General features: G+C 39.9%; 1 protein-coding gene across 1 annotated transcript; it reads right to left on the bottom strand.

Annotated features, from left to right (window-relative positions):
- Positions 1–50: 50 nt before the first annotated feature.
- LOC116179448 lies at positions 51–23,390 on the bottom strand. Its single transcript, XM_031499240.1, has 17 exons — positions 23,374–23,390; positions 22,234–22,446; positions 17,097–17,299; positions 10,424–10,542; positions 9,534–10,372; positions 9,250–9,484; positions 8,916–9,203; positions 8,504–8,871; positions 7,852–8,454; positions 7,390–7,798; positions 7,097–7,337; positions 6,365–6,517; positions 6,086–6,315; positions 5,853–6,035; positions 5,417–5,807; positions 5,233–5,368; positions 51–538 (listed from the first exon to the last, which is right to left on the bottom strand). The coding sequence occupies exons 1-17, from the start codon at positions 23,388–23,390 to the stop codon at positions 487–489; spliced, it is 4,680 nt and encodes a 1,559-aa protein (XP_031355100.1). The 3' UTR covers positions 51–486.
- Positions 23,391–26,045: the final 2,655 nt, after the last annotated feature.

Below are 26,045 nucleotides of genomic sequence, written 5' to 3'. Positions count from 1 at the left end.
TAGTTGTTATTGAGCCTCGTTTTGTTTAGTGTCTATCGAACTTTTTTTTACAATAATAATAATATACCTAAAATTCAATAAACGTATTGAAAAATAAGTCTATTTTAATTGCCAACAAATTTTTATATCATTTTTTTAGTGATTTTTAGTTTCATTTATATAAATATTTCTCTAGAAATACTTTTTTTAAATTTTGTCTATCTAACTTATAAATATGTATAAACCACAGCGTCTCACGTAGTGAATAACTATCTCGGTATGCACACTCAGACATTTACCTGAATTTTAGTAGTCTAATTATGAATGCTATACATCAAAACCACCTTTTATTCTATTCCAGAGCAAGGGCCAATGTAGAAACGTATCCGAAAAGAGAAATGACAAATACAAAGCGAAGCTAGGGCTCTTCTCTCTTCCACAACTCATTAAATCGATGCCAGTTGCAAATTAACCGTTCCTTTCCAAGGAGATCTCGCCTGTCACAGCTTAGGATACCTTTAACCATCGATCGATTGAATATTCTAACGCTGCCACCCATCTGAAACATAATTGAAATGATCCATTAATTTTTCTTTGGACTTCATTATATGATAGGTTCTCAAATACAAAAAGTGTGCCAGGTTTATGGAACCAGGCGTCCTGAACGACACGTGGCAATCAGTGGCGTAACTTCATTTTGAGGGTCCGTCTTCAAAAATATTTGGGGGCCCTTTTCCTTACCACTTGAATTTCTAATGACCATCATCTTAAAATATATAAATGAAAGTTCACTAGAAATACACCCCAGAAGATCCGGATTCTTTAATAAAGATAACACACCCATATCTTCTGACGTTACTCGACTCCGAGTTTTAAAAAAAACTTGATGGTTAGGGATAGCTGCAAGAATTGCTTGTGAAGGCTTCAGGAATTAATAAACTTTAACCAATTTAATTCTTTGATGTTCAGCGTTTTTTTTTGCTTTTCTCTTGGAGATTCCACTATGGCATTTTCGTCCGTTCTAAGTTCAAAATTTCAAACGACAAGTACCGTTGGCCTATCTACAGACGCCGCTTGAGAAACATATAACTCATTTAGTTTGATTAGCAATTCTTTGTGTATGACTCTGCTTTTTTGAATGTCGCTAACTGTTTCGTCCGTGCAGAGGTAAATGCTGGAGAGTTAAAATTACTTAGCGGCATTAATTTTAGTCTAAGGTAACCCGTATCCAGGACCTTCATAAACCCTCTGGACTGCAGAAGGTCCCGCTAATTAATAAAGTATTTAATGTGTACTTTATGTAAGAGACTTTGGAGTGTTATTTTTCACAAATGGGAAAGGAGTGGAGTTGCTTTTAAATCTATTTGAGGTGGCTACCTTTGAGCATATCAAATTTCGTATTAAATTAAGGTAAGATATTTAAATGATTAAAATTCAAGAGTTACTTCCTCGGATTGTTAATGTTTATACCGGGTGATTCATTAGAAGTGAGGACAATTTGAATTTCCCTCAAATCAAAAAAATTATGAAGTTGGTATTAACTGATAATCTTTTATTTAATTGCAGTGGTGTATCATCATGGTTTCAGTAAATTGTTTACCTATATAATCCACAAATACTGCTTCTGTTTTACCACAAATTATAAACTAACACTAGACACAGTCACGTTTCTTACATATTTTAGTGCATCAACTCTAAAAATTGTTCAAAATGGAATAAGTAATAAACCGCAAATGGCATACAACAATAAAATTAATGGCGTCACTGGTTTCTTAAATGACAGTCATGACAGAAAAAAATTACTAACGAAATTCAAACCGTCAATCTAATAATGCAAAAAATACTAAAATCTTACGCGCGAAATTCAAGCGATCATCACTTCTAATGAATCACTCGGTATATTGTTTCTTTTTGGTCTTCACCTATTTTTGGCTTTCGTAAAAATCATTAAAAAAAATAATAAGCAGGTACTTTTGAAAATTTATACAATTTTGCTTACAAAATTTACCAAACGTGGATAATAAATCTCCATATTCAGCTTGTATCCAAATTTTCATTTATGCTCTTAAGATTTGTTGCAATATGGCTTAAAAATGTTGCTTAATTCCAAAACAAGTGGCGTTTTATTGCCCTGCCCGGTATATATAGCGACGAAAATTCTGAAAAATCCCTGCCGATATACAGGGGTGAATGGGGAGCCATAAACCGGTCCGTGAGATATACATGACTATCGGCTCACTTAGCGGGTGGGAGAGGGGTACTCAATGCGCCCTAATTTCAAACATTTATGCTTTTTTTAACACTGATGTTTGATAATTATTTCTCAACAACATAAATGCTTCTAGATTATTGTTACACAATCTGTTCCTTAATCGGAATTATACATTTCAGAATTGCGAAAGAATAAGAATCAATTAATGAATCTATAAGTCTTAAAATGGATTAATTTATAACGGTAATTATAAGCGCGAAATATTCATTATTTCGGCGTTGAAATTGGAACTCATTGAAACGCAATTCCGGCAAATTCGATTTGCTTATATAGTAAACGCCGTTCTTTCTGGAAGGCTCCCGAGTATTCTAGAATGTTCTCTAACAAACACGTCGTATTTCCCGGAAAGATTGCGTCACATCTACCTTCGCTCTTTATCACCGATTCTTCTTCTTTCATGGCGCCTCGGAATTTATGGAATATTCGCTATAACGTTTCTTGATATAAATTCTACTGGTAATCGCACTATAATAACAGCATCTAAAACAGTTTTGACAACTACCACAAACGGCATTTTTAGAGAAATCATCGACATTTTGATAACGTTTTTCCAGTAGATTATTAGGCAATACTTCATTTTTAAAATCAGGGAAGTAATAAGAATTTAAAAAGGAAAGATCCATACAGAAATCTGCATACTTTGTAAAAATCTACCTTTAATCGATTCAATTGACTTGATTTTAAGAGTCTGAACATAGAAATTATCAATTTTCTCCCAATTTACTCATTTAAATATCCTTATTAGTTATTTCATTTTTAGCGCATCTTTGCAAATTTGTGTCAAAGGTAGCTTTTAATCTCACTTGAACCGGCTGACTAGCTGGCTAGCAGCAAATGCGGGCCTGTAGCAAACCGCTTGGAGGAAGACAAGGAGTGTAATTAGCACGTTACTACATGATAGGGTTGACGACATCTGGGAGCAATCCCGAAGCGTGTTGTACTAACGTGGTGATTTTTCCTTCTTCTTCTACACTTTAGGTCCGACTGTGCGCACCTAAAAGTTTCTTAAGTGCTCGAATCGCGGTCTCTCTTTCTCGTGTCGCCAATAGAGGCTGGAGCTATGAGAAGTGTTCCTAAAATTGAGTACTATTCTGTGGAGGGTTTTTAGCAAAATCCACCAAAATACGAATTGCGGGTGAACGGGACGTCGGAGGTGGGTAACGACAAAGGGAATGCGGTAGCCTTCAAACAAGATCTTATTGATGAACACGAGGACTTAGATAATTTTTTATTTGCACCGTCACACCGAAACAAGAAATGCATCCTCAAAGACGCTTTTAAACGTCGTTGAAGCTTCGGATCGCGTTACTAGATGCTGCACGTGTAACATAGTCACATTAATTAATTAATTCGAATTTAAGTTGAGTACAGTTCGGATCGACTAAGGTAAGAGTGGTTGGTATATTCTAATCTTTGATGTTGATAGGTATTTGGAAGAAGTTTGGTGATGTTTTCTAGTATGATGAAATCTGTAGTCTTCGAGAATTTATTTTTTCTAACACCAACGAAGACGTTGTCGCATTCTTGAGCTCGAAGAGCAAGTATCTCGGTTGCCTGCACAAGTCTATGGGCCCACGACCTTTAGCATCGATTATGTTGATTCTGAAAGTTTTGAGAAATTTTTCCTTGCCCGTACGTCACAATAATGCAGCTAAAGCGGATGACGGCTTCGGTTGATTTATAACTTGATGTAAAATGGTCCGATTGAAGACAGTTGAAGCACAAGCTCTTATCTTTCACGATGTGATGTATTTTGTACTGAATTGATTTGTCATAGTTTCCACTGCATTTATGATGTCGTGTATTTTGTTTTTATGAACTTGTTTAATTTCATTTGATTTGATTATCTGATTTTTATCATACAATTTGAGATGTTTTATTGATGTGTATTTTCTCTTGCATTTTATTGCTGTAGTTGATTTGTTTCATGTATTTGTGTGGCCTATGCCGGGGTTTTTGTCCCGTAGAAGGTTTCCCTAGCATGGCCTTGTTGTGTGCGTAATATATTTATTTGTTCTTCCCGATTATGTCTCACGTCCAAACACATACAAGAACAGATTACACAACGTAGGAGTTCATTTGTGCCATCCTCATCTAGCCGACTGCCATCCAAATTCAAAAGTACCGCGAAACGTCCATCGTTTCGACTTGAAAGGAAGGTGGCTCTGCTTGCAGTTTTTTCCCAGAGTTGCCAACGGTAAGTATAGGGTAAGTCAACGTTTTCAGTGTTGACTTGATAGACCCTTAGGAACATTACTCGTATATTGTTTTTAACTATTTTGCATCGTCCTTTGGCCTACGCCTAGGATACGAATCGACGATTGCTCCATCTCATCGGATCTTGCTTATTTTTCCGTAGTAGGTACCTATATATGGTGCGGGTTTCTGGGACTTTGGCTTGCACTCTTCAAATGACCCAGTTTCTCGCAGTTCCAACATCGAGGGCGGCTCTTTCCACGCTTTTCCAGATTTTCTTTCTTCAATATTTCCTTAATTGTGGACTGCAAATTGGTTTCAAATATCTCTTTAAAAATTTGTTAAACGTTTTCCTTTGCAAATTTACGGATCTAGGGACTTTCCTTACAGCTGTTTGTGTCCTTCCCAAAAATGTCACCATTGTTCAGATACCTATCCAGAAATGTCTTCGATGCTTAAGATTATGTTTATAAACCTCGATAGGCAATTTCGTCTGCAACAAAAACTTAAAAGTGGAAGCTGAAATGGCCACAGTCAGCATTCCTGGTAAAACAAGCCAAACGAAATCCATTTACATTTTCCTGAAGATATTATCTGGTACTACTTTGACGTTGTTACATACACGGCAGTTAAGTTTCTTTATTCAGACCATGAATCTTAGCTTAAAGCGAGTTATAGAGGTCTCTCCACTGTGGCTCCTGCTATTAAGGGCATTGGAGATATTCTTAGACACAAGCGCCAGCTCAAAACTCTCCCAATACTTGCGCACTAAGAGAATTACGTACCTTTTTCTGTCGCCATCCGATTCCGTGTAAAAGTAGAAGTGCTTCTGGCTAGGATCAGATGGAATAATCTCAAAGGCATGCTTCTTAGCCCCCGCCGTAGTCTGTTGCACTCGATAACCATGAAGGCAAGCGACACCTGGAACAACTCGTTGAGACACCATCAATTAAAGAATAAAACTCGTACCAAATGCACTTTTTGAAGTGAGATCCTGATAAAAGTACAGACACGCGTCCTTTAGCACGCAATACCTCTTACTCCAAGACTTCCACTGATTGCCCAACTTGACTAGATAACCAAAACAATCCGGTTTTTGAATCGCATTACACGCCAGATGAAGATTCTTCCTAGTCTGCTCCAACCACAAGTCGGTCATCTGCGATTTTTCGACGGCGTGGGAGAGTACCTCGATCCATTTCGCGACGCCCTGATCGGATTCAGCGGCTAAATGTAAAGTTGGCGAGCCGGATCTTTTCAAATCGAACCGAAATGGACGAGCGGGAACACCGGAGCTCGAATTGTCCACTTTGCAAATGTCAAAGTTGGCCAACATCAGCGCGCCGACGGGCTGCTTTTCCTACGAGTTGCTGTTGGATAATGGAGAGGTTCACGGATTACTTACGATATCGTTTTTGTAAATGTACAAGCAGTTATCCTTTTTCAGCACAAACCATCGTCTCACCCATGTGGTCGTCGAGCTTTCATTGATATACCCGCCCAATTTCCATAGGTATCCCGCAAAAAGCGGAATTTCGATAGGAACTTCTCCAGGAGCCGGACTCAAAACTCCACAAGTGCGTGCGACCTGAAACCATTACATTAGTTTATCGTCCAAATATCAGGATCTTGGCTTACTTCTAAAGTCAGAATGTCACTACCCGCATGCGCTATCTTGACCACCTCGGAATGGCTCTTATCAATTACGCTAATGTGATTTACGGACAGAACGATATCTCCGACTTCCAATCCTGAGCTTTCGGCGGGAGTATCAGGTTCAATCGCGGAAACCACCACCGGTTTCGAGCCGTGTATTCGAAAACCGAATTCGCCAGATTGCCGTTGCACCACTACCGTCTTGTCCGTTTCTTAAACGACAAATTGGGGTCATCCGGGAACAGCAATGACAAAACTTACCGAACGACTTTGACGCTTGGCGCTTGTACATTTCAAGGCATGACTTTCGATGGACCATTCGATGTGTTACGGCCTGATACTTCTTCTTAAACTCCTGTTCGGATTCTGTACTCCCCGCACTCAATACTGAATCTCTTCTTTGAAGATCTTCCTCTGTTGGAAATTAACGAGTTAACTACAAAGTCAAATCGTGAGGAAATCGCCCTCTTCCACTACTGGTTTTTCGGATGACAACATCAAAACGAGATCAGTTAGAAGAAAAAGAAAAGAAAATAGCAACTCCCTCCCGAAAATACGGGATTTGTATTGATTAAGAAAGCACGATTTCTACAAGAGTTGCGTTTAGAAAAAGAAGCGTCGTTTCGTAGTTGGAATCCAGCGAAGTATTTAAGTAAAAATCTGGTGGGAGAACGTAATTCTTACTGAAACCTCTATGCCGGTCGAGCGCTACTTTTTTCGATTACGTATTGATTTATTAGTCGAACCGTGGCGTGGATGCAAATTCACATATTATTGAGGGCCCAATAGATTGCGTAAAACTTGGTTATTAATTACAAGTTCGAATCGAAAGCCGTGTGGGAGAATGGTTGTCCTCGTAGCCGAAGACAGTGCCGAACAAATACGCTTCTCTTTAAAAACGCTCTATATGTGGAGAAGAAGAGGGTTAGAGAGGAAGGTACACCAAAAAAGTGGCAAGGGAGTTTCTTCTACACACGAATAAATAGGGGTTACCTCCTGCTGTTTCTGGCTTAATCCAAGTCTGCAACTCCTCACGGTCGTCGATATAAATCCAATAACCTTCAACGTAAGGCACATTGTAAACACCTAAATCATCTTCATCTTCAGGTGCCGCTGGAAGTACACTTGGACTTGAATCTGCCGCGCGAAGTCCCTCTACCCCGCTATCCGTCGAGCGAGCCATCGGCCGAAGCTTTACTCGTTCGCCCTCCTCCTTTCCGGCACGTTCCTCCGACTACAAACGTTTACGTATGGTCCAAGAGTGCACTCACAAACCCAACACTCACCTTTGCTCTGACGTCCTGCCGATATCTATAGTGTTTCCTCTCGCCTTGCGATCTCTCCTCGGACCTAAACCTCTTTTCGAACTTCTTGAACAGACGCCCTTGCTTAACGCGAGGCGAATCCGCGAAACTTGCCGGAGGTTGAACGATATCAGCCGGATGGCAGCTGCCACTATCTCTTCTTTTTGCCGGATCTTCAGTTGTCACAATGTCCACTTCTTTACCGCAATGAAGACAATGGACGTGGTGTTCTGTAAGCGCCATATGACTACTAGGATCACTGTAAAAAACACTATCACTCCCTGGACTAACTGAGCGAAGCGATTCGGCACTTAACGCTTTTAAACGAACAGATTCGGGACTAGTTTTAGGACTACGCTTTTTTTTACTTGGCGATTCAATTGGACTAATGCTGCAAACCAAATCGAGTTACCACCGGCTTGAAAAAAACCTCAGCGTGCATACCTACGGGGACTTAACCTATTCTTATTGTAACCTTCGGCCAAACCCGCCTGCATCGACGAACGCCGCCTCGACAAGGTGCTCGGCAAGCTCGACGGCTGCTCCTCGGCGCTCTCGCTCTTTCGCCTGGTCCTCGAGCCGTTAGGAGACCGCGGAATGGACTTCCTCCGGTTATTGTCTTTAAACTTCCTACTTCTACGCGGAGACACCTGCGTCAGGTTGGCCTGATCGCCGCACACCCCGCTGCTCGACTCGTCCGAGGTGATGGGCACCTTCTTCTCCTGTCCTTCGAAGTCTTTCGTAAATTGGTCGGTGCTTCGTACTGACGACGGAGATTTCTTTTGCTGATGATTCTTACGATGAGTTTGTAGCGGACTTCTCGTCCGAACTTTTGTGCGTTTCTGTTTATCGATCGTTTTAAGAAAGTCTTTAGGATGCGAAACTACTTCGTCCGATTTTTTGGTTTGCTTTAGAATCGTTTTCTGCTTCGTCGTAATTTCAGCGTCCTTATGTTTATCTATATCTAAAGTAAACGTTTTCTTCCGCCGCTTCTTTTCGTCTTCCGTCCAGTCTAGTCGTTCCGATTTGGTTGACTTTCTGGTTCGGCTATAAGAAAGCTTTGTTATTGCTAAGGAGGTGGCTGGAGGTTGCTTACTCGTCTTCCAGTGGCGATTCGTAGTAGCCGGAAGAAGAATAGTGTGCGCTACGTTCGTCTTCAGATATGGAGGGCACATGTCTGGATGAAGGCACTGACGGTTTTGGAGGCAAGTCGGGACACGATCCGTTGATGCTGTAGCTACCCGAGGACGAACTGCTGCCGGATGGTGACGAACGGCCGTGGTGCGCGATACGGACCGGGGAGCTGGCGACGTCGCTTGCTTCTTCGGGAATTCCTAGTGGCGTAAATGAAGGAACAACCATGTCGTCGCCGAGGAGATCGTTCTTCCCCAATCCGTACATTGAGGATACGCTTTCAAATGAGCTTCCTTCCTGGGTGGTGTGCGTGGGTTTTTCTTTAACATCCTGCAACGCAACATGCAACTAGTGTCAACCACCTACCTACTTACAACTGTAGATCCGTTTTTCTTTGAGCTGTCCGTTCCGGAATTGGCAGTGATATAGTCGTCAGTGGTTGTGGTGCTTTCTGAAACGTCTGTATTCGTTTTTCCGGAATCAGTACGAGCGAGTAGTAAATCGGGAACTACAGCCGGTTGTGGGGACTCGGCCGGAGGTTCGGGTGTTCGCCGACGTCTTGGTGATGGACCGGTGCGCGGTGTCAAATACTGTTGACTGCTCGATTCGGGTTTACTTAATGATATGCTAGGGAGTTCAGAGCCTGATCGTGAGCCTTGAATCTGAAAATCCAAGTTGCCTAATGTACTCACGACACAAAACACTTACTTGTTCGGGAGATTCCTCTTCTAAAGCTTCTGTGTCCATTGAGGACCGTTGTTGGTGTTGCATGAGCAACAGGTGCTTTCTCCTAGATGAAGGTGTAAGTAATGACGTTGATACATGAGATGGGGTTGCTAGAGAAACCATTTCCGAGCTGCTGAGTGCCGTCCCATTATCCGTACCAGAATCAACCTGCAATACCGTTGCTTGAGATTCATTCCATATTCCATCCGAATGATCTCTAAAACAAGTTTCGCGGGCATTTTCGTTAAATTACCCAAACCTCATACCTAACGTCGTTCGCCAAAGAATCAGAAGAGGCAAACGGCGAACACCTATGTAGCATCAAGGACAATGACGGAACCACGCCTTCTTCCAAAGATACACTGTCGCTTTTTCGCATCCTCATCTCCTGCTCTAAAATATCATCGCTGGTAGACGATCCACTCCTTCTCAGATACCTCCCGCGGTAAATCAAATTCTCGTGAAACTCCTCATCGAGTGAGTCCTGCGGCCGGAAACCGTTGTCATCGAACGACCCAGACATTGAGGAAAACGCGTTTTCGTCAAAGCTCTTAAATATCCCCTCATTCTTAATCGGCGAATCTTGGAAGTACGGCGTGAAACTTCGAGTTTCCTGTTCGACCATGATGTGCTCGTGACTGGCGGACGTGATGCGTTTTTCGAACGACCCCTCTTCGTCTAGCTTACTAAATCTTCGATGATCTAAAAGAATTTCGCCGTCCGATACAGTTTTAATCAGACGCTTTTTCTTAACTTCAGCGGGTGAAAAAGGCAATTGAGGTTCGAAATCTATAATAATCTCTTTGGGAATTTTAGATTCAAATTGTTCATACTCCTCGGTTTCATGATCTGAATGAGATGAAGAAGATGAATCAGTATCGGGCAACTTTAATTCGGGCGGGGGTGATTTTAATACGAAAGGTGATCGGGGAGGTTCGTCTGACTGTGTTCGTTGCAAGGGTTCGTGGTTAATGTCATTCGGGATTATTTCGGGGCCAAAAGTGATTGCGGAAAATCTACCTCCTGCTTCTGAATACGACTTCATCAATTTTCTTCCGTTTACCAGCATTCCGTTAGTTTGTGCGCCTTGCGATACCATTTTAACCTATCCAAGGGTGAGAGCATGAATAAATTAGGTAAGTTAACGACCTCTTACCCTGTGTATCGTCCTTGGGCTCAAATTAAGTTGGCCCGGAGGCAAGGGTTTCCGTCCTAAACAAACTTCAGTCTGTGTCGCTTGGGTTTTCATCGACGCAGGTCCCCTTTTAAACTTTTCTGTTAAGAGAAAGAAAAATAGTGAGAAAAGTACGTAGTGATGAGAGATGAAATTGTGTAAAAAGGTTTCAGCGAAACGCGAAGTTTCGTGATGCGCTTTAGTAAATGGAATTTGTAATTACCGCAGAAAGTAGACCATGTCGTTTATGTAAAATTTAACTGACTCTGACTCTCGTGTTTACGCTATACTTGCGATAACAACTCAATTGGGCCAATTTACCACCCTTTACGTCCTAACTTTAGCTCTGACCCTTATCTATGATAGAAAAAAACTATCAGATCAATATTTATCATTGCGTTTCTTTGTTTTGAAAATTCTTTATACCGCCGGTTTTCTCAAGCATCTGGATTTCTAGGTATTTCATCACTAGATCTGTCCTGTGGCGAGTCACTTGGCGTATAAAAACTCATTCAGTGATAGACATAAAACTGCCTTGATTATAAGGTCCTATGTTTTTTCGGGCTGCACCACGGCCGTCGTACACAAAAAGGATCCCAGTTGTAGAAATAATAAAAAAGTACAGGGTGTTCCATTTTCGATTATTTTATAGGGTATATCTGTGATTTTTAGTGCAATAAAAAAAGTAGTATAGGCGTCATATGCTCTTTTTGAGTCATACTTAAGATGGTAAATTCAAAATTTGAAAAAAGCTTACTTAAGACATACCGGGAAAAATAAAAAAATTATCAGTTTCACAATAACCCTATTTTTTTTTGGTTAAGAGAGATAAAGAAAGATGTTTATTGCAAAAGTTTCTTTATAATGACTGTTAAGTAATCTGCCGTTTTTCAAGATAAGTATACGTGGTCAGGTAAAAAAGTTATCAACCCAAACCTTTCTTTTTAAACGGAACACCCTGTATATTTTATTCTAAACATATTATATTAAACTCTGTTTTTAAAAATACATGATTAAATATTAGTTAAAGAGATTCAAAAAAGATTTTAAAAAAGGTCCCAAATCTTTTTGAATTTTTATGTATTTTTGTAATTATTTTTAAAATATTTTTTGATTTTTTTTTAAATCGCTAGAATCTTTTTTTTAGTATTATCTCTAGTGCGCTATATTTTTGAACAGAAAATTTTATTTGCTATCTTTTCAGATGGGCAACGACTTTTGTTTTTATATACATTACCATGAGCAACTATTTTTGGTTCTTGGCCTATTACCAACTCATCTCTAAAGTTATGGGTTATAATCGATATTAAAGAAGTTGCGGAAACACATTGTCGAAGATTCTAATCCTTTCGAAAGTGTAGTTAGTTTTGCAGTATTTCAGGTTTTGATGACCTTTTATCGAGATAAGAAGCTTTGGGTAATGCGAAAATTGCTTACCAATATGTTGGAGTATAGGTGAAAGTCAAGCAGGCTAAAGAGCCTATCATGCCACTTTGTCCAATAAAAATAGGATTTTGCTGATGGTTTATTCCTGGAAAGTTAGGCGCCGTTCCATTTTTATTTATTTATTTATTCATTCATTCATTCATTCATTCATTTATTTATTTATTTATTTGTTTCTTCGTTGGTTTATTTATTTATTTACCATTATTTACCGAAGGCCTTAAGCTGTTCTATACTACTCCGATGTATTTACCTTACAAATTAGGAAAACTGTACAAAAAACTAATTCGAAGTAGTCGGCAGGAATGCCACAAATTAAAAACTCCTACCCCAGCCCAGGTTCGAACACCCGAGCTCCGGCTATGTCGCCCAACACTCTACCACTGAGAATCGTTATTTTCAATGTTGAAAACCCCCGGTACTAAATTTCGTCGAAGTAGGAAATTCTTACAACGACCAACAAATCCTTTTAAAGGTATGACGAAAATCGTAAAAATAAAAAATATAAGAAGTACAACCACTCTCGTTCTTCTACAGGATCGGTTAGCAAAAGACCAAAGAAAGGAAATTCGATAAAAAAATGTTGAAATACAGAAAGATACTTTGCGTGACCTCTAGTGGCAGACTAATGAACTACGAAGTGAACGAAGAGTATTTGAAACGATATTTAAATGCCGAAAATGTGCAATGAAAACGGAAAGCGGAAAAAAAACGTTACACGGCGAAGAAACCAGTGGGTAACTGGACGATATCCCCATATCTCTCATGTTTGGGAAAGGATAGATGTATCTTGGTTCCGTAGTCCTCTCTCGAAAATTCTCATCATACGTTTTTGGGAAAAAAACGTAGTACCGAGGGGTCTGGGGGGTATGGAATACCCCACAGTATACGAAGATTCAATTGCCTTTTTCCGAACACTGTTACGAGAGTGTTAGAATAATAGAGAAAGAACTATCTAGTCCTCCTTTGGCAAGGGTGTTGGAAGGGGGGATTCCGTACCCTCTAAAACTACGTTATTCTGTCAAGTTTACCCCTGAAATCTTTCATAATTGTTTTTGAGAAAGAACGTAGTACTGGGGGGGGGGGTCTTGGTGCCGGATGGTACCCCCCTTTATACGAAGATTGTATCTTGGTTCTAAATTTTGTGGTCTTTTCTCAAAAATTATCATGAAACGTTTTTGGGGAAGAAGGTAGTACCGGTAGTTCTGGGGGGTATGAATCACACCTTGGGGTAGGAATCTATTAAAAATTCTTATATTGGCCAAATTTGGTATCTGGGCGATTTCAACATTGAAAACAACGAATCAAAAATAGGTTTTTGAAAACTCGAAGAAAGGAGCTCCAACTGTCTTTTGGACCGAATTTCAAAAAATTGACTGGGTACACCCCTTAACCTTAATTTCGAGGAGTTTTTGTACACGGCTTTTCAAAAGAAAGGTTTACGTCGCATTCGCCAAGAACGAGTATATTGCCGAGAAAAAATCAAAAGGAACACGGAAATCTTGCAACTTTTGGGAGTATGCTAGCAAAGGGCATGAGGGAGGAAGGAAGTGATTACAAGGAAAGAGGAAAAAGAAGGTCTCATGGAAAAGTTCGCAAATACATAAAATGCCAGAAAACAAAGACAGCGGGAGATTTGGGAGTTGACAAAACAAAAAACAAGGTACGAAGGTATCAAAGCAGAAAAGAGCCCGAAACCGTATAAATCGTGGGAATTCAGAAAGCGATTACTGGAAATTGATAAACAGGCAAAGGGGAAAGTATAAAAATATGGGGAAAAATAGAAATAGATTATTGGAAGAAGAACTTTATCAAGGTGCTACAAGGAAAATAGAAGAGTATTGAAGTCATAGAGGAAGAAAAAGGCAAAGGGGGAGAAGAATAGGAAGAGAAAAGTATCAATACAAGAGAAGGAAAGACGACACTGCGTCCATTGTAATTACTAATGAAAAAATGGCTCTTTGATGGTAGAAAAAACTTCATTTAACTGGTGACTTGGATAACCTTAAGGAACAAAAACGCTCGAACGGCCACACTCCGACTAGCTTCTTTGTATACTTCACTCTTTAATTAGACATTCGCTTTAAATGGCGTAATAAAAATCTCTTAGAGCACTCAACTAACTTTCTTCTAAAAAACTGCGCAACTGGCAAAACGGCCTTCACCATCAAGAAAATCACAATTAATGTCCGGTTCACGTATTTGAAACCGTTCTCTTTCCTTAGCTTACGCAGCGATAACGCTCTTATCGCAATGACCGGAGATAACGAGTGAATGTACAAAACATTGTCTGAATAATATAATAAACAAATTAAAGCGCGATTTTTTAAACAAAATTACACATGACTAATTAAACAAATAATTCCAAATAAAGTTAACGACTTCAAATTCGAAGAATATGATCATCAGTAGTGAGACCAACAGTTAACGTCCAAAATAAATAAAGATAAGTACATAGAGAGTGGCCCAACATTACAGTGGTGGCTGATACAGAACCAACAAAAGAACTCGAAACTTATTGAAAGAATAGGAGAAAATCAGGAATTAACGAGTGAACAAGCTGATAGCGGAGTGGATGCCCAAAAATCTCAGGCAGAGACTGAAAATTATAAATACAAATAATAGCGAGATCAATTATGTGAAAATGAGTAGCTCGAAAGATAGAGGAAAGAAGAAAATACAGGTGGCATAAACTATCAGAGACGGAGAAAAAGCGAATGAAATATTAGACGAAGAGAAAAGCAAAGAGTATTGAATAACAAATAAAGAACAGAGGGGGGACATGAAGACGAAGATGGACACAACGAGGAAAGAGGTGACTGTATTGTGGTGGTTCTGCTCACAAAGGAAAAATATGTGCCTAATTAGTGCCAATGGAGAGATATGGTAATCAACAGAAGAAATTCATAGGGTACTTGTCCATTTAGGTAGTGCCAGTCAGGCTCGTTTTTTAGGATATGGTCAAATATGAAAACCTGAGCGTTCTAAAAGCTCTGAACTGTGCGGCTTGTTTACAGATATAACTGAAATAGGGAAAATGATATCCAGCAAATTGAATGTGCGCTAGGCGAAAGTTACAAAAAGAGCCACTAATTAAAATCGATTCAACTGCGTGGGGTGAACAGACTTTCGTAATTTCGATTATGATTTCCGACTAACAATTTAATGTTCCTAATAAACTGCCGATTAGGTTCGCGATTTATGCCCGACCATTAATACTCGAACTACGAGATTAAATCCCGAAGCTGGTAATCCGATTACACTTCCCATCTGCCTGACATTTGCGGTCGGATAATCATAAATCAATTTTTTACATACGCACGCACGTTATTGATGTTGTTTTAAGTAGTTTTCGAAAGCGAACGGCGCAATTTTAATTAGCCGAAGTTGTGATGGGAGAAAGAAGTAAGTCGATGCTTTAGTTGTAATTACGCGTCGGTGTAAAAGGGAGGATCAAATTAACGGTCATGTGATTGCTACGCAACCCGAGTGACTCTTTGAAATATAATCCTGATTATTACCTTAACAGGAACGAAAAGCGCCGGAGATTACTTACAGGATTACATCAGCAGTTATTATGAGATGTAGCCCCTCTTTTGTTTCTTTATCTGAATTTTGGATATTTATTTAGCTGTAGCTGTAAGGGGCATTTACATAAAACTTTTAGTCATCGCTTTCCCGTAGGAGTTACTAACGTCGATCATTTTTCATTATAAACTAAGCAAAGCTAACAAAAGGGTGGGAACTGTTTCGAGTGCCTACCATGCTTAATGCGAACGACTGATGAATTCCAACTGTACATTCACTTCAATGTTTGTATACAATTATAAACTTAGACGTTTGTGATGATTTTGTTTAACTTCCATCCTAGGGGGTGCAATAACTTTCCTCTCATTCGCGCAAATGAATAAAGTCGGAGATAATTTTTGCGCAAAGTTTTATAGACAGAGTTTCAAACTTCGAAAGTTGTCCATTAGTATACGTTAAAGACAAATTGAAGGCGTTTAAAAGTGAAAAAAGTTAGTTTTACACGAATGGGGGCCAATGAAAGCGTATGCGTGGGAACTCTGCTTTGTGACAGTAAAGCTGGCAGTAACCTAAATTTATTAAACTCCCTCGAAATTATTGAGCTATCCGCTCTAATCCCCAAGGCTGGTTGTCACTTATGAACGCGATAAACAAGATGCATAGAGATCTTAATGAAAATATTTTCAGGCACCTTTTTCTTCCTGAACATGTACAACTTAATGAAGGGCTCGTGTATGATCATACGCGGAAAGCATATGACCTACATTTACTTCGGCACGAACTTGTCATGCATACTATACACAAAATTTGCTTTTTAATACGTAAACAGAATACTTCTGCCTTTTAAGTCACCGAACACATCAAAAGTAGACACAACGAGTCTTGGTGAACAATTCCAGGCGATCATTTAGGGCGCACGTGTTTAAAATACAGAAAACTCTTCTCGGTACTTGCTTATGTCGGTCACGTTTTGCGGTACGTACCGTGTAACAACTGTCTTTATGTGATTCTAAGAAAATTAATTTAGTCACCGGCGTTTTGTGTAAATATTGGATCGTGTAAATTAAGACACAATGACGTAGAATTTAAGGATAAATAGGCGAAGAAATGTGCTTCGAGCCAACAATTCAATTGGTGTGCGTCTAGAACTAAACAAATCCTTTATTGCATTTGACATGAATAGGACCACGTAATGCCGCGTTTACACCACGCGGCCACTAAGTAGGTTAATAGTTGTTCAGTTTCGTTCGAACTAGTCAGAAATGTCCATGAGGGCATAAATAAAGTGGTTTTATCACTGAATCTTGTGATGTGCTTCAGGAACAGTTGGAAAAGGAGACCATTTCGGTTTTTTTGAGTATGGGGGCGCCCACTAACTACTCTTGAAGCCAGCGGATTACTGGTGCGGTATTTTTCCACTGAACTGGATCGTAAACTGGATTGGCCTACTTACTGATCTCGTGGAAACGCGGCATTTGAGCTAGAAATGTTGTAATAAGTGGTAATCAACGCTGCGAACTGAGATGTAGGATGGAAAAAGTTCAATGATCGGTTTGTTACCAATTCTCTGCTTCGGTGCAGAAAGAAACACTCGGTTTGGAACAGAGAATGAACATAGTTCATCTCTAATTGTAGAAAGGTGAATAAAATGACAAAAAAAAGTCTTCGGGCAGTAGGTACATACCTGAAATGATGAACGCTTCGTTTGGTGATGGCTGCTGAGTGATTGGTGGAAATTCGCCTGACCTTTTAAAACCTAAAAGTGGCAGCAATCTTTCTTGACTTCGTGACATTTTGTTGGTGTAGCTGTGTGATGAACCTAGTGTTGCTGTTGCGTCATCAAACGATGTGAGAGTATGTGATCTTGCAAAACTGACATGCTTGGGCCTGAAATACAAGAAATACACATTATAAAAGTTGGCTTCAAAAAAAAAATCTCGGCAGGAACAGGAGAATACCAAGCGCCAGAGTAACAACCACGCCACTTTTTACCAGAATCAGGTACTCCTTAAAATTTTCAAACGAAACAAATGCGGCTGACGAGTATGCGGCCGTACAGAGCTGCTCTGACTGTTGTGGGTTGTGAGTATCATCTTCCATTTGGGTTGCCTCCCAAACCGAAAAAATATGGGAAAAAAGAAAACAGGATTAAGTAAAGTTCTACATAGGGTCGTTTAACCGTAAATGGTAGATAGGGTTTGTTGCTATCTTCGCATATAAGGGGAGGTATTCGTCATTGGTCACACTATATTGTTGTTTTGACGTAATAATTTTGATTGTGGGAAAATTATCCCCGGAGAGCTCGCGGGGCAAATTTTCCCCCGGAATATTGTAACAGGATGTCGCTTTAGAATTAAAAAAGTAATTATTCGAATTAATATTTTGGTGAGGATAAATCACACCGTACCGCTTCATAGTGAACTTGAACAAAGATATGTCTGTCGATACCGAATCATATTAAGAAACGTATTGCGGTAAGCGAGCGCCGTTTCCATGATTTCTGAGGACCTAAAAGTGTCTTTTTGTTGTGAGAAAAATCGAACACTTGACAGAAACTCGAAGAGGAATTTTCAGTGTGCCAATTTGTGTAGGAGAGATTTTATTCAGCGTATGTGGGAAGATTCGTGGTGCCATCTAGAAAACATATTAAATAGCGAGAACTCCTAAAATTCGCCAAATTGCTAGTTACCCGTAATTTTATACGACTGCAGATGGACTTCTTTAGCGGTCTAATACTCGTAGTAGCAAGGCCATTTAAATTTGGCGCAAAGTTATAATTCACATACTAAGGCGAAAGTAAAAATCAATTTATTGCGAAGTGACAGTTTTACACCTCGGGAACTATACAGGGTGGTGACTTGCGTAACGCATCATAGGGATTTCAATGTAAAATTCATAACATGCGATAATTGGCTCCCCAAATTATTTTAGAGCAAAAATGTATTAGTTTTTTGTAGAAAATTTTTTTTTACGCCATTTAACCGTATTAGTTTTCAATTTTTTTCATGTAAAGACGGAAAATTGGAAAAATAAAACCCGCATTTTTTTCAATAATCTGCGATGCCATGGAATTTTCTAAAACAAAAAGATATCCAGTTATCAATTTATTAGCAGCAGCTCGAAATGAATTTTATGATCGACTTGGTTACTGTATTGCAGTTAATGGTAACTTATTCGAACATTTATTGTAAATTGTTATATTAGGAAACCGTTTTTAGTAATTTGGTCTTTCTTTATGTTGAATTCGCTGTTCTAAATATAATAATTTTTGATAGAATTTGATTGGTTTTATAGCAAACATTCCATGGCATGACGGATATTGGCGTAGTTTTTGTATTATAAAATTCCATGGCATCACAGATTATTGAAAAAGATGCGGGTTTTATTTTTCCAATTTTCCGTCTTTATTATGTAAAAAATTGAAAACTAATACGGTTGATTGACGCAAAAAAAATTTTCTACAGAAAACCTTAATACATTTTTGCTCTAAAATAATTTGGGGAGCCAATAATCGCGTTATGAATTTTACATTGAAATCCCTATGATACGTTACGCAAGTCACCACCCTGTATAGAAATAAAGCTTTGTGATTAACGGCATACGAGAAAGATTCTAAAGACAATTGATTTACTCGCATCAAAACCTATCAATAAATTAGACAAAATTGAATGCCAGTACAGTTCAATCAAGCCAGAGCATTAGATTTTGAATATCAACTTTTAGAAGGAAATAAGAGACCAAACCTTCGCAATGTAAGGGTGTACAGCTTTTTTTTATTGAGTTTATTGAGTTAGCCGTGGGTAAATTAAAAAATTTGCTGTGGATAGCCGAGTTTATCACCTGCACAACTGCGCATGTGCGATTCTGTCTTTCTATGCCTAAAAATATGTGTACAAAATTTGGTTCCCATCGATTCAGCCGACTGATCGACAGACTGATCGACATAATTGAGATTTTTTTTAATTGCCTGGTGCTTCAAAATGTGTATTTCCGTCAAAAAAGTGGGGAGATGGGGTTGCTTTTTTATCCCAATGCACCTTACTAGTGCGGGTGGTAATAATTGTCATATTAAAATCTTTTCCAGTGCCGTAGGGGTTCAATTTTATTTTATGGGAGTGAGCTCTCCAAACCCTTGTAAATGTAACTAAACCCGTACCAATATCCACAGCCAAAGAAACACTCCCACAGCTAAATTCGCCGTCAAAAGATTCACCTCCATAATATTAAACCTACAGCTTTCTTGGAGCTTGATTTTCCGCGCGGTGAATATTCCGCTCGTGAATCTTCCGGTGGTGAATTTGACGGAAACGAATATTTTGGGTGCGTCATTTACTTCCAGGGGGCGAATCTTTCGTAGCCAAAGCGGAGCTAGGAAACGTAGTGCTTGCCGCACTATCTCCCTGATATTTGTTTTAGATACGACTGGGGTGGTCCATACACCTTTACCCCGTAAAACGTCGATAGATATACTAATACAGAGCTATTTTTTATTTTATCAATCTAGGTTTCGTACCCCTTGCTTCAGGTGATTTTGGAAGACTGGTCTTTGGGTTTCAAATATGTGTCTATTTTTTGTTGTATTATGTCCCAGAATAGGAAGAAGTATCTCGAAACCCGGAAAGGGTGCCGTTTACATTTTTTAAGAGAATGGGAATATGAGATAGTTGGGTCCAACAATATACAGTTTCTTCCAAGCGTTCCCCGTCCTCGGACGTCTCAAGTGGTCATTTCGATATTCCTTCAAGAGAACGACACCCAGGCGTCACATTTGGTGTGCACCCGGGTGTGAAATGTGAATGTTACTCCCTTATTACAGGTCCTTTCTATTATTATCTTAAAATCGGTTCCGCTCGCTAGTTGAGCCTCTCTTTCTCTGGTTACTACAACCTTTGGACCCTTCTTTTGCTCTCCTGGGGACCACTACAATTACAAAATGCTCGTCGTTGCTTTCTATGACTTTTCTACTGCTTTTTTCTATCTAGTCTGGCTCCTAGTATGTCCTACGCCTTTCCTAGCTGGATCTCAATTTCTCCGACACGCAAGCAGGCAGTGGCCTCAGCATCGAACCTTGTGGTACCCCTCCCTTGATCCGCAGCATAAATTTTGGTCCTGATATTCTGTTCGTGAGGTAGCTATGAACTAACCTAATCAGGTGTAGTGGTACCTTCTGGTGTTCCATTGCCTGGACGATAACCTGAGCAGGACCGAATTGAAAGCATTGCGTACATCTAGAGGAACCACCACAGCTACTACCCTGGTCCTGCTAGTCATCGCTTCCGCTAGCAAGTGGATGCGTCGAAGCGCTTCCCTTGTTCCACTACCTTTGCGAACACCATATTGCTCCGGGGACAGCTTAACCTCTTCTTCTAACCTGCCAGAAATAATCCTTTCAAATACCTTCCCTAAACGACTAAGTAGCGCTATAGGTCTTACTGTCCTCGGTCCCTTCTTTGGTATTAGGAATATATTTTCCCTCTTCTATATTTCAGGGTATTTCTCTGTACTGGGCCCGACGCGTTTCGTTTTGGCATTTTTTGGCGCCTGTTTAATCTCTTGGTTTCTATACTATGTCTTCAGGTCCAGACGTTGTGTCCTGCCGTCTATCGTCCAGGTAATATAATCCCCTCCTACTTTGTTCTACCTGCCTTATGGCATTCTTGAATTTCTGGCACGACATGGTCCACATGGAGTGACCTTCTATAGCATTTTTTTGTTATTTTGACATTTATCCCGGAGTTGTTCTACTTCTCCGCAGTTTAAGCATTGCTTTCTCCCAGGTGTACCTTTTGCGCATCTGTAGCTCTCGTCCTGAATCTCCCAGTAGTAGGTATTACTACCCTCCTGTTCAATCTGCAGGGGGCTACTCCCACCCAAATACGCAGAAGTGTGTCTAATTTTACCGCTGCCATTTTATCTGCATAAAACGTTACTACTCTACTATGTCCTTCCGTCGCCTTCAAGGGTTTAATTTCCACCTTTCCCGTTCCATCCAAGACCCTTTGCACCGTCTCCTCCACATCTTTGTTTTGTATGAACTGGCCTATATCTCCGGGTCTCTCACCACCATTTCCTCTGACGGTCAGTTTGACCTCCGTCATTTCCCTACCCATCATCTCCCTTGTCTAGGTCACATCGGTCTTTCCCTCGTTGAGTGTGATCTTTTGGTGGCCTTCTTTGGTTCTCTGAATAGCCCTGACCGAATGAACATTACACCGAAGCAGTAGTACTCCCAAATGTTGATGGTGTAACCTACAGATTATGTGTTGTTGGTACATTTTTAGGTGTAGCTGACGGGATGAGAAGTGCCAGTATGTTGGTGAAGCTATCAATAGATTTACAACATTCGGCGCCCAACGTGGGGCCCGAACCTACGACTCTGACTCTGCTATGCATATATTTCGAGACTTTCGCAAGGAGATAACTACGCCTTTTTAGTTCAAAATGATTCAAATTTTCCACGTAACACCGTAGACCGTTTCCCTTGCAAGGACTTCATATCATAAGAAAGACTATCGCACCACCTGATTCCGCATTTATTTAGCATAGGGGTTGAAATCTCACGCTTTGTATTTTTCCACGGTGCACAAAAAAAGTAGGTATATGCCAAAAATCTCAGCGGTCGTCAAATATGTGCACTGTATGAATAAGTTATGAAACACGAAAATGAAAACGAAATAATAAAAGGAATTTTTTATGAAAATAAACCTCATCATAACATCAAAGGGAATGCAAATTAGAGATGTGTGCGTCAGTTACACGTACTAAAAATTTAATTGGACTCTTAACATGTATGAAAATTAATAATGTTGCTCGCGAGTTACCTGGTCACTGGCGGAGGCGGAGGTGGTATCGGCGACGGCGCCACACTGCAATGATCCAAAACGGAACGTGGCCTCTCCAAACGTACGGACTCGTCATCGGCCGGCATCCACGTGTACCTTCTGGGATCGACGCGAGGCTTACGCCGAAAGTACGAGCACTCCATCTCCTCGTCAAACGGATAGATCTCGGGAGGAGGCATTCCCCAGGGATATCTGGAAAGAATATTAGCAGTTGTGAGTTAGGGCTTTATTGTTTGTCCCCCAAGCCGAACAGTACCAGTATTTATAATTTAACGTATGCAAACACCCCTTTAGTGGAAAATTTACATACGGGTAACGGCCTCTTTTTCTTTGAAGACAAGTTTCTCTATTCGCCTACGCACAGCAATCGATCCATAGGATTCAATACGAAAGTGGTGTTACATTATGACAACAAATAAATTTTGTTCGAGACATTTCAATTTCTAACAATGTGCAATCGGCACCGTGAGCCCTGTAACGGATTTATGGACTGCTTCATAGTGAGCCACGTTAGGACAATCAATATTCGAATGACGTTGGTTCCGAGTGTCCAGTGTTGAATATTTTATGTACATCCAACAGCGTTGCATATGTTACGTACAGTAGATAACAAATGCAATTGCTCGCATGAAGGGTACGTGGGGGAAGGGGGTTACGATTCGGACAATGGCGTTTCGTACGTAGGCTGCAGGAAAGCTTTCCGGAATCTATAGTAGGCACGTCAAATTACTTACTCGGATCAGTTGTCACATTTTACAAGCTGTCGTAACGCGCTCGAAAATGCAGGAATGTCTTGATTCAGAATTCAATGTAACACAATGGACCAAAATTCGTTTTTATTGCAAGCTTTCCGTATTTGCAAAGCTCAAACATTACTCGTCACTGAAAATGACTCCACAAAAACTACAACAAAAACACACTCGGCTTGCCTAAATTTCCCAAAACTTTAAATTAACCGAGTTCGTAAACACACAACATTTAAAAAGAACAGCTACACAGACCTTGAATATAAAATTAAATCCTAATTTTTCTCACACTATCTAAATTAAATCTACCCACAACAAATTCAATGTTCATCAAACCCCACAGACGAAAATAGAAAAAGATAATGTCACCTACTCTTCAAATACTTGCATGATCACGACATTAGGCGGATTTCTTTTTGTTGAATTCAGACGCTACCTGGTTAATACTTGGTCCTGATGATGATCTCCAGTAGACCTAATAAACGGGGTCGTGTCCTAGTTAAAAAGATTAAGTGCAACGGCACCTCTAACTTGGAATTATTTTTTCGAGATATGAAGATAACAGCAACTCAAAAGAAGCAGTCCGACGCCAGTAACCAAACACTTCTTTGCATGGACTTGACCTCCCTCGAAAGGAATACAACTTCCTGCAACACCTGGAGCACGCCCACGCGCCGACTGACAGTCTAACTTGGATTTATTTTTTCGAGATATGAAGATAACAGCAACTCAAAAGAAGCAGTCCGACGCCAGTAACCAAACACTTCTTTGCATGGACTTGACCTCCCTCGAAAGGAATACAACTTCCTGCAACACCTGGAGCAAGGCCACGCGCCGACTGACAGTCTGGACGCGCCCGCTCTTCGGTCACCACTATGCTCGACCACTCCCGACCTGGATCCCGCGTTTGCGGACCTCTACGCCGAGCGTATGAACTCCGTTAACTCCCCCCGCGCTCTTCCCACACTCTTAGCGGAAGAACAAGCAATGCCGCACCGAGCGTGCAAGCATTGAAGTCGCTGCTCTCGAGCTAAGGGTCGATGCGGGACAAGACCTACCAGTTTTAGTAAGATGCCATTTGGGCTTAGAAATTACCCCACACCTGGCTACATCCCGAAACGCCGAGCAACTCAATCCCTTTATCCAATCGTGCTCGTGGAATCGCCGATTCGTGCCTAGACTCGAAGGATCAGTCCAAACGTTAACTAAACTCCTAAAGAAAGACACCCTCTGGAAATGGACAGACCCCCAGAAGGACGAGGAAAATTGAAACAGCAGCAGCACCTGGTCACCGTATCGCAGCATCTCGATAGTTACTATTTGCCCTACAGGCAACTTACGACCGGACGCTCATAAAAGAAGTCTTCCTAGGATTACGAACCCCAAGGAAGATCATAAGCGACGAAGGCACATCGCATTCTGCCCCAACATCCACTAAGATCTTAAAGCGCAATTCGCGATATTAGTTAAAGAAGACCATTCCCAATTCCCAGGTGGCAGCTCGCGATGAACCCCGCGCCAAGTGTCAGACCACGAAAAACTCATAATTTTGTGCGTAAGGAAAAACGAGAACATATAGAATATATTAAGCACATAAACAGGCGATGTCAGGGAAACCTTCTTCGGGACAAAAACCCCGCCATAACTCACACTTGGTGAAAGGGTATTTCCTGATGGTGACGTAACTAAGAGGTGACCTTGTGTGTGTGTTGTTTTTTGTAAAAATTTAAAAATGATTTAATTGTAAATAAAAGTTTAATTGTGTACAGTTCAGGCTATGTCATGATAAAAAAAGATAATTGATAGATAGATTTTGAATTAATCAGAAATTGGATGATGTGTACCATTTTTTCAGAATTTGAGAAAATTTTAAGGTTTTAATTTTAGGCAAATTTCCGTGTTTGATTTTATCGCATAAGAGAATGGAGTGTTTTAGTTATTATTAGGGCGTTCTTAAAAATACACGAACAATCGAGAGAGGTGCCATTTGCTATTGTTATTTATGTTTCTGCCTAAACCTAAGCTATTTTTTAAGTGACAAATTATGTATTTCAAATCTCACAGAGAAGAGGAAGCAAAACGTTCATTTTTATATTTTCAAAATATGTCAAATTACCAATATCTCAAATTCACAAACTCCCAAAGTTACAAAAATGCCAAATTTTACAAAATTTCAAATTCCCAGAGTCTCAAATTCCAGAATCTTAATACTTTTATTTAAAATTTCTGTAATCTCAAAATTTCAAAATAAAAAAAACTTAAATTCTCAAGTTCAAAATCCTAAAATTTCTAGTCTCAACTTCCGTAATTTCACATTTCTAAAATGTAAAAACTACCAAAATTACAAAAATCCCAAGGTCACAATTTCTGGGGTTTAGAAATGCATTTGAGCTCCTGTTGAAGTAAAAAGTAATTCATTACCAAACGATGACCCCTCAACTGTTGACATAATGGTCTAAAATTTATTTTACCGAAGAAGTAATAATTTAAACTACGCCATTGTAAAAGCCTATTATAAAAAGAATGATGAAATTTTAACAGGGAATGGAGAGCGTCTACTAATCATTACAAGAGCATTAAAATTAAGTAGCTTTCCTTTTTTGCCAATTTCGAAAAAAACGTAGTGACCCTAAAAACATTGAAACAAACTCGTATTCGTACTAATCGGACCGTAAACACCTTTCAACAGAAGCAAGGGGTGACGAATATAAACACGAGACCCCACTCAGAATGACCGAAATACGAAATACATCCTTGTCCTTGTTTTTATTTGTGTTTCGACCCCCTAATACACGAGCCAGTTGATAATGAGAGAATTTTAATTATCTATCCATTTGTTCTTGCAAGAAAAGCGGCGACATGTGGAATTAAGGGCACTAGCACTCGTTCAAACAGTTGTCCTCATTAAGTGAGTTTCTCAACGATTTTACATCACTCATAATAATGTTAATCGCCGCGGAAAATTTACAAGGGCTGCAAAAACTTTATCCGATTCATTTGCGAAAATAACTCGGGAAGCTCATTTCTCGCGAAATTTCGTCGAAT

The sequence above is a fragment of the Photinus pyralis genome, unplaced genomic scaffold (assembly GCF_008802855.1).
Source record: "Photinus pyralis isolate 1611_PpyrPB1 unplaced genomic scaffold, Ppyr1.3 Ppyr1.4_LG8, whole genome shotgun sequence".
NCBI lineage: Eukaryota > Metazoa > Arthropoda > Insecta > Coleoptera > Lampyridae > Photinus > Photinus pyralis.
Note: the sequence above shows the minus strand (reverse complement) of the source record. Positions and strands in the feature narration are given on the sequence as shown.

Bases quoted from the DNA above. Each gene is read 5' to 3' on its own strand.
- LOC116179448 (XM_031499240.1), bottom strand. The intron at 10,373-10,423 runs GTAAGAGGTCGT...ACCCTTGGATAG, and splicing joins GCCCAAGGACGATACACAGG to GTTAAAATGGTATCGCAAGG. The intron at 9,485-9,533 runs GTATGAGGTTTG...AACTTGTTTTAG, and splicing joins TCTTTGGCGAACGACGTTAG to AGATCATTCGGATGGAATAT.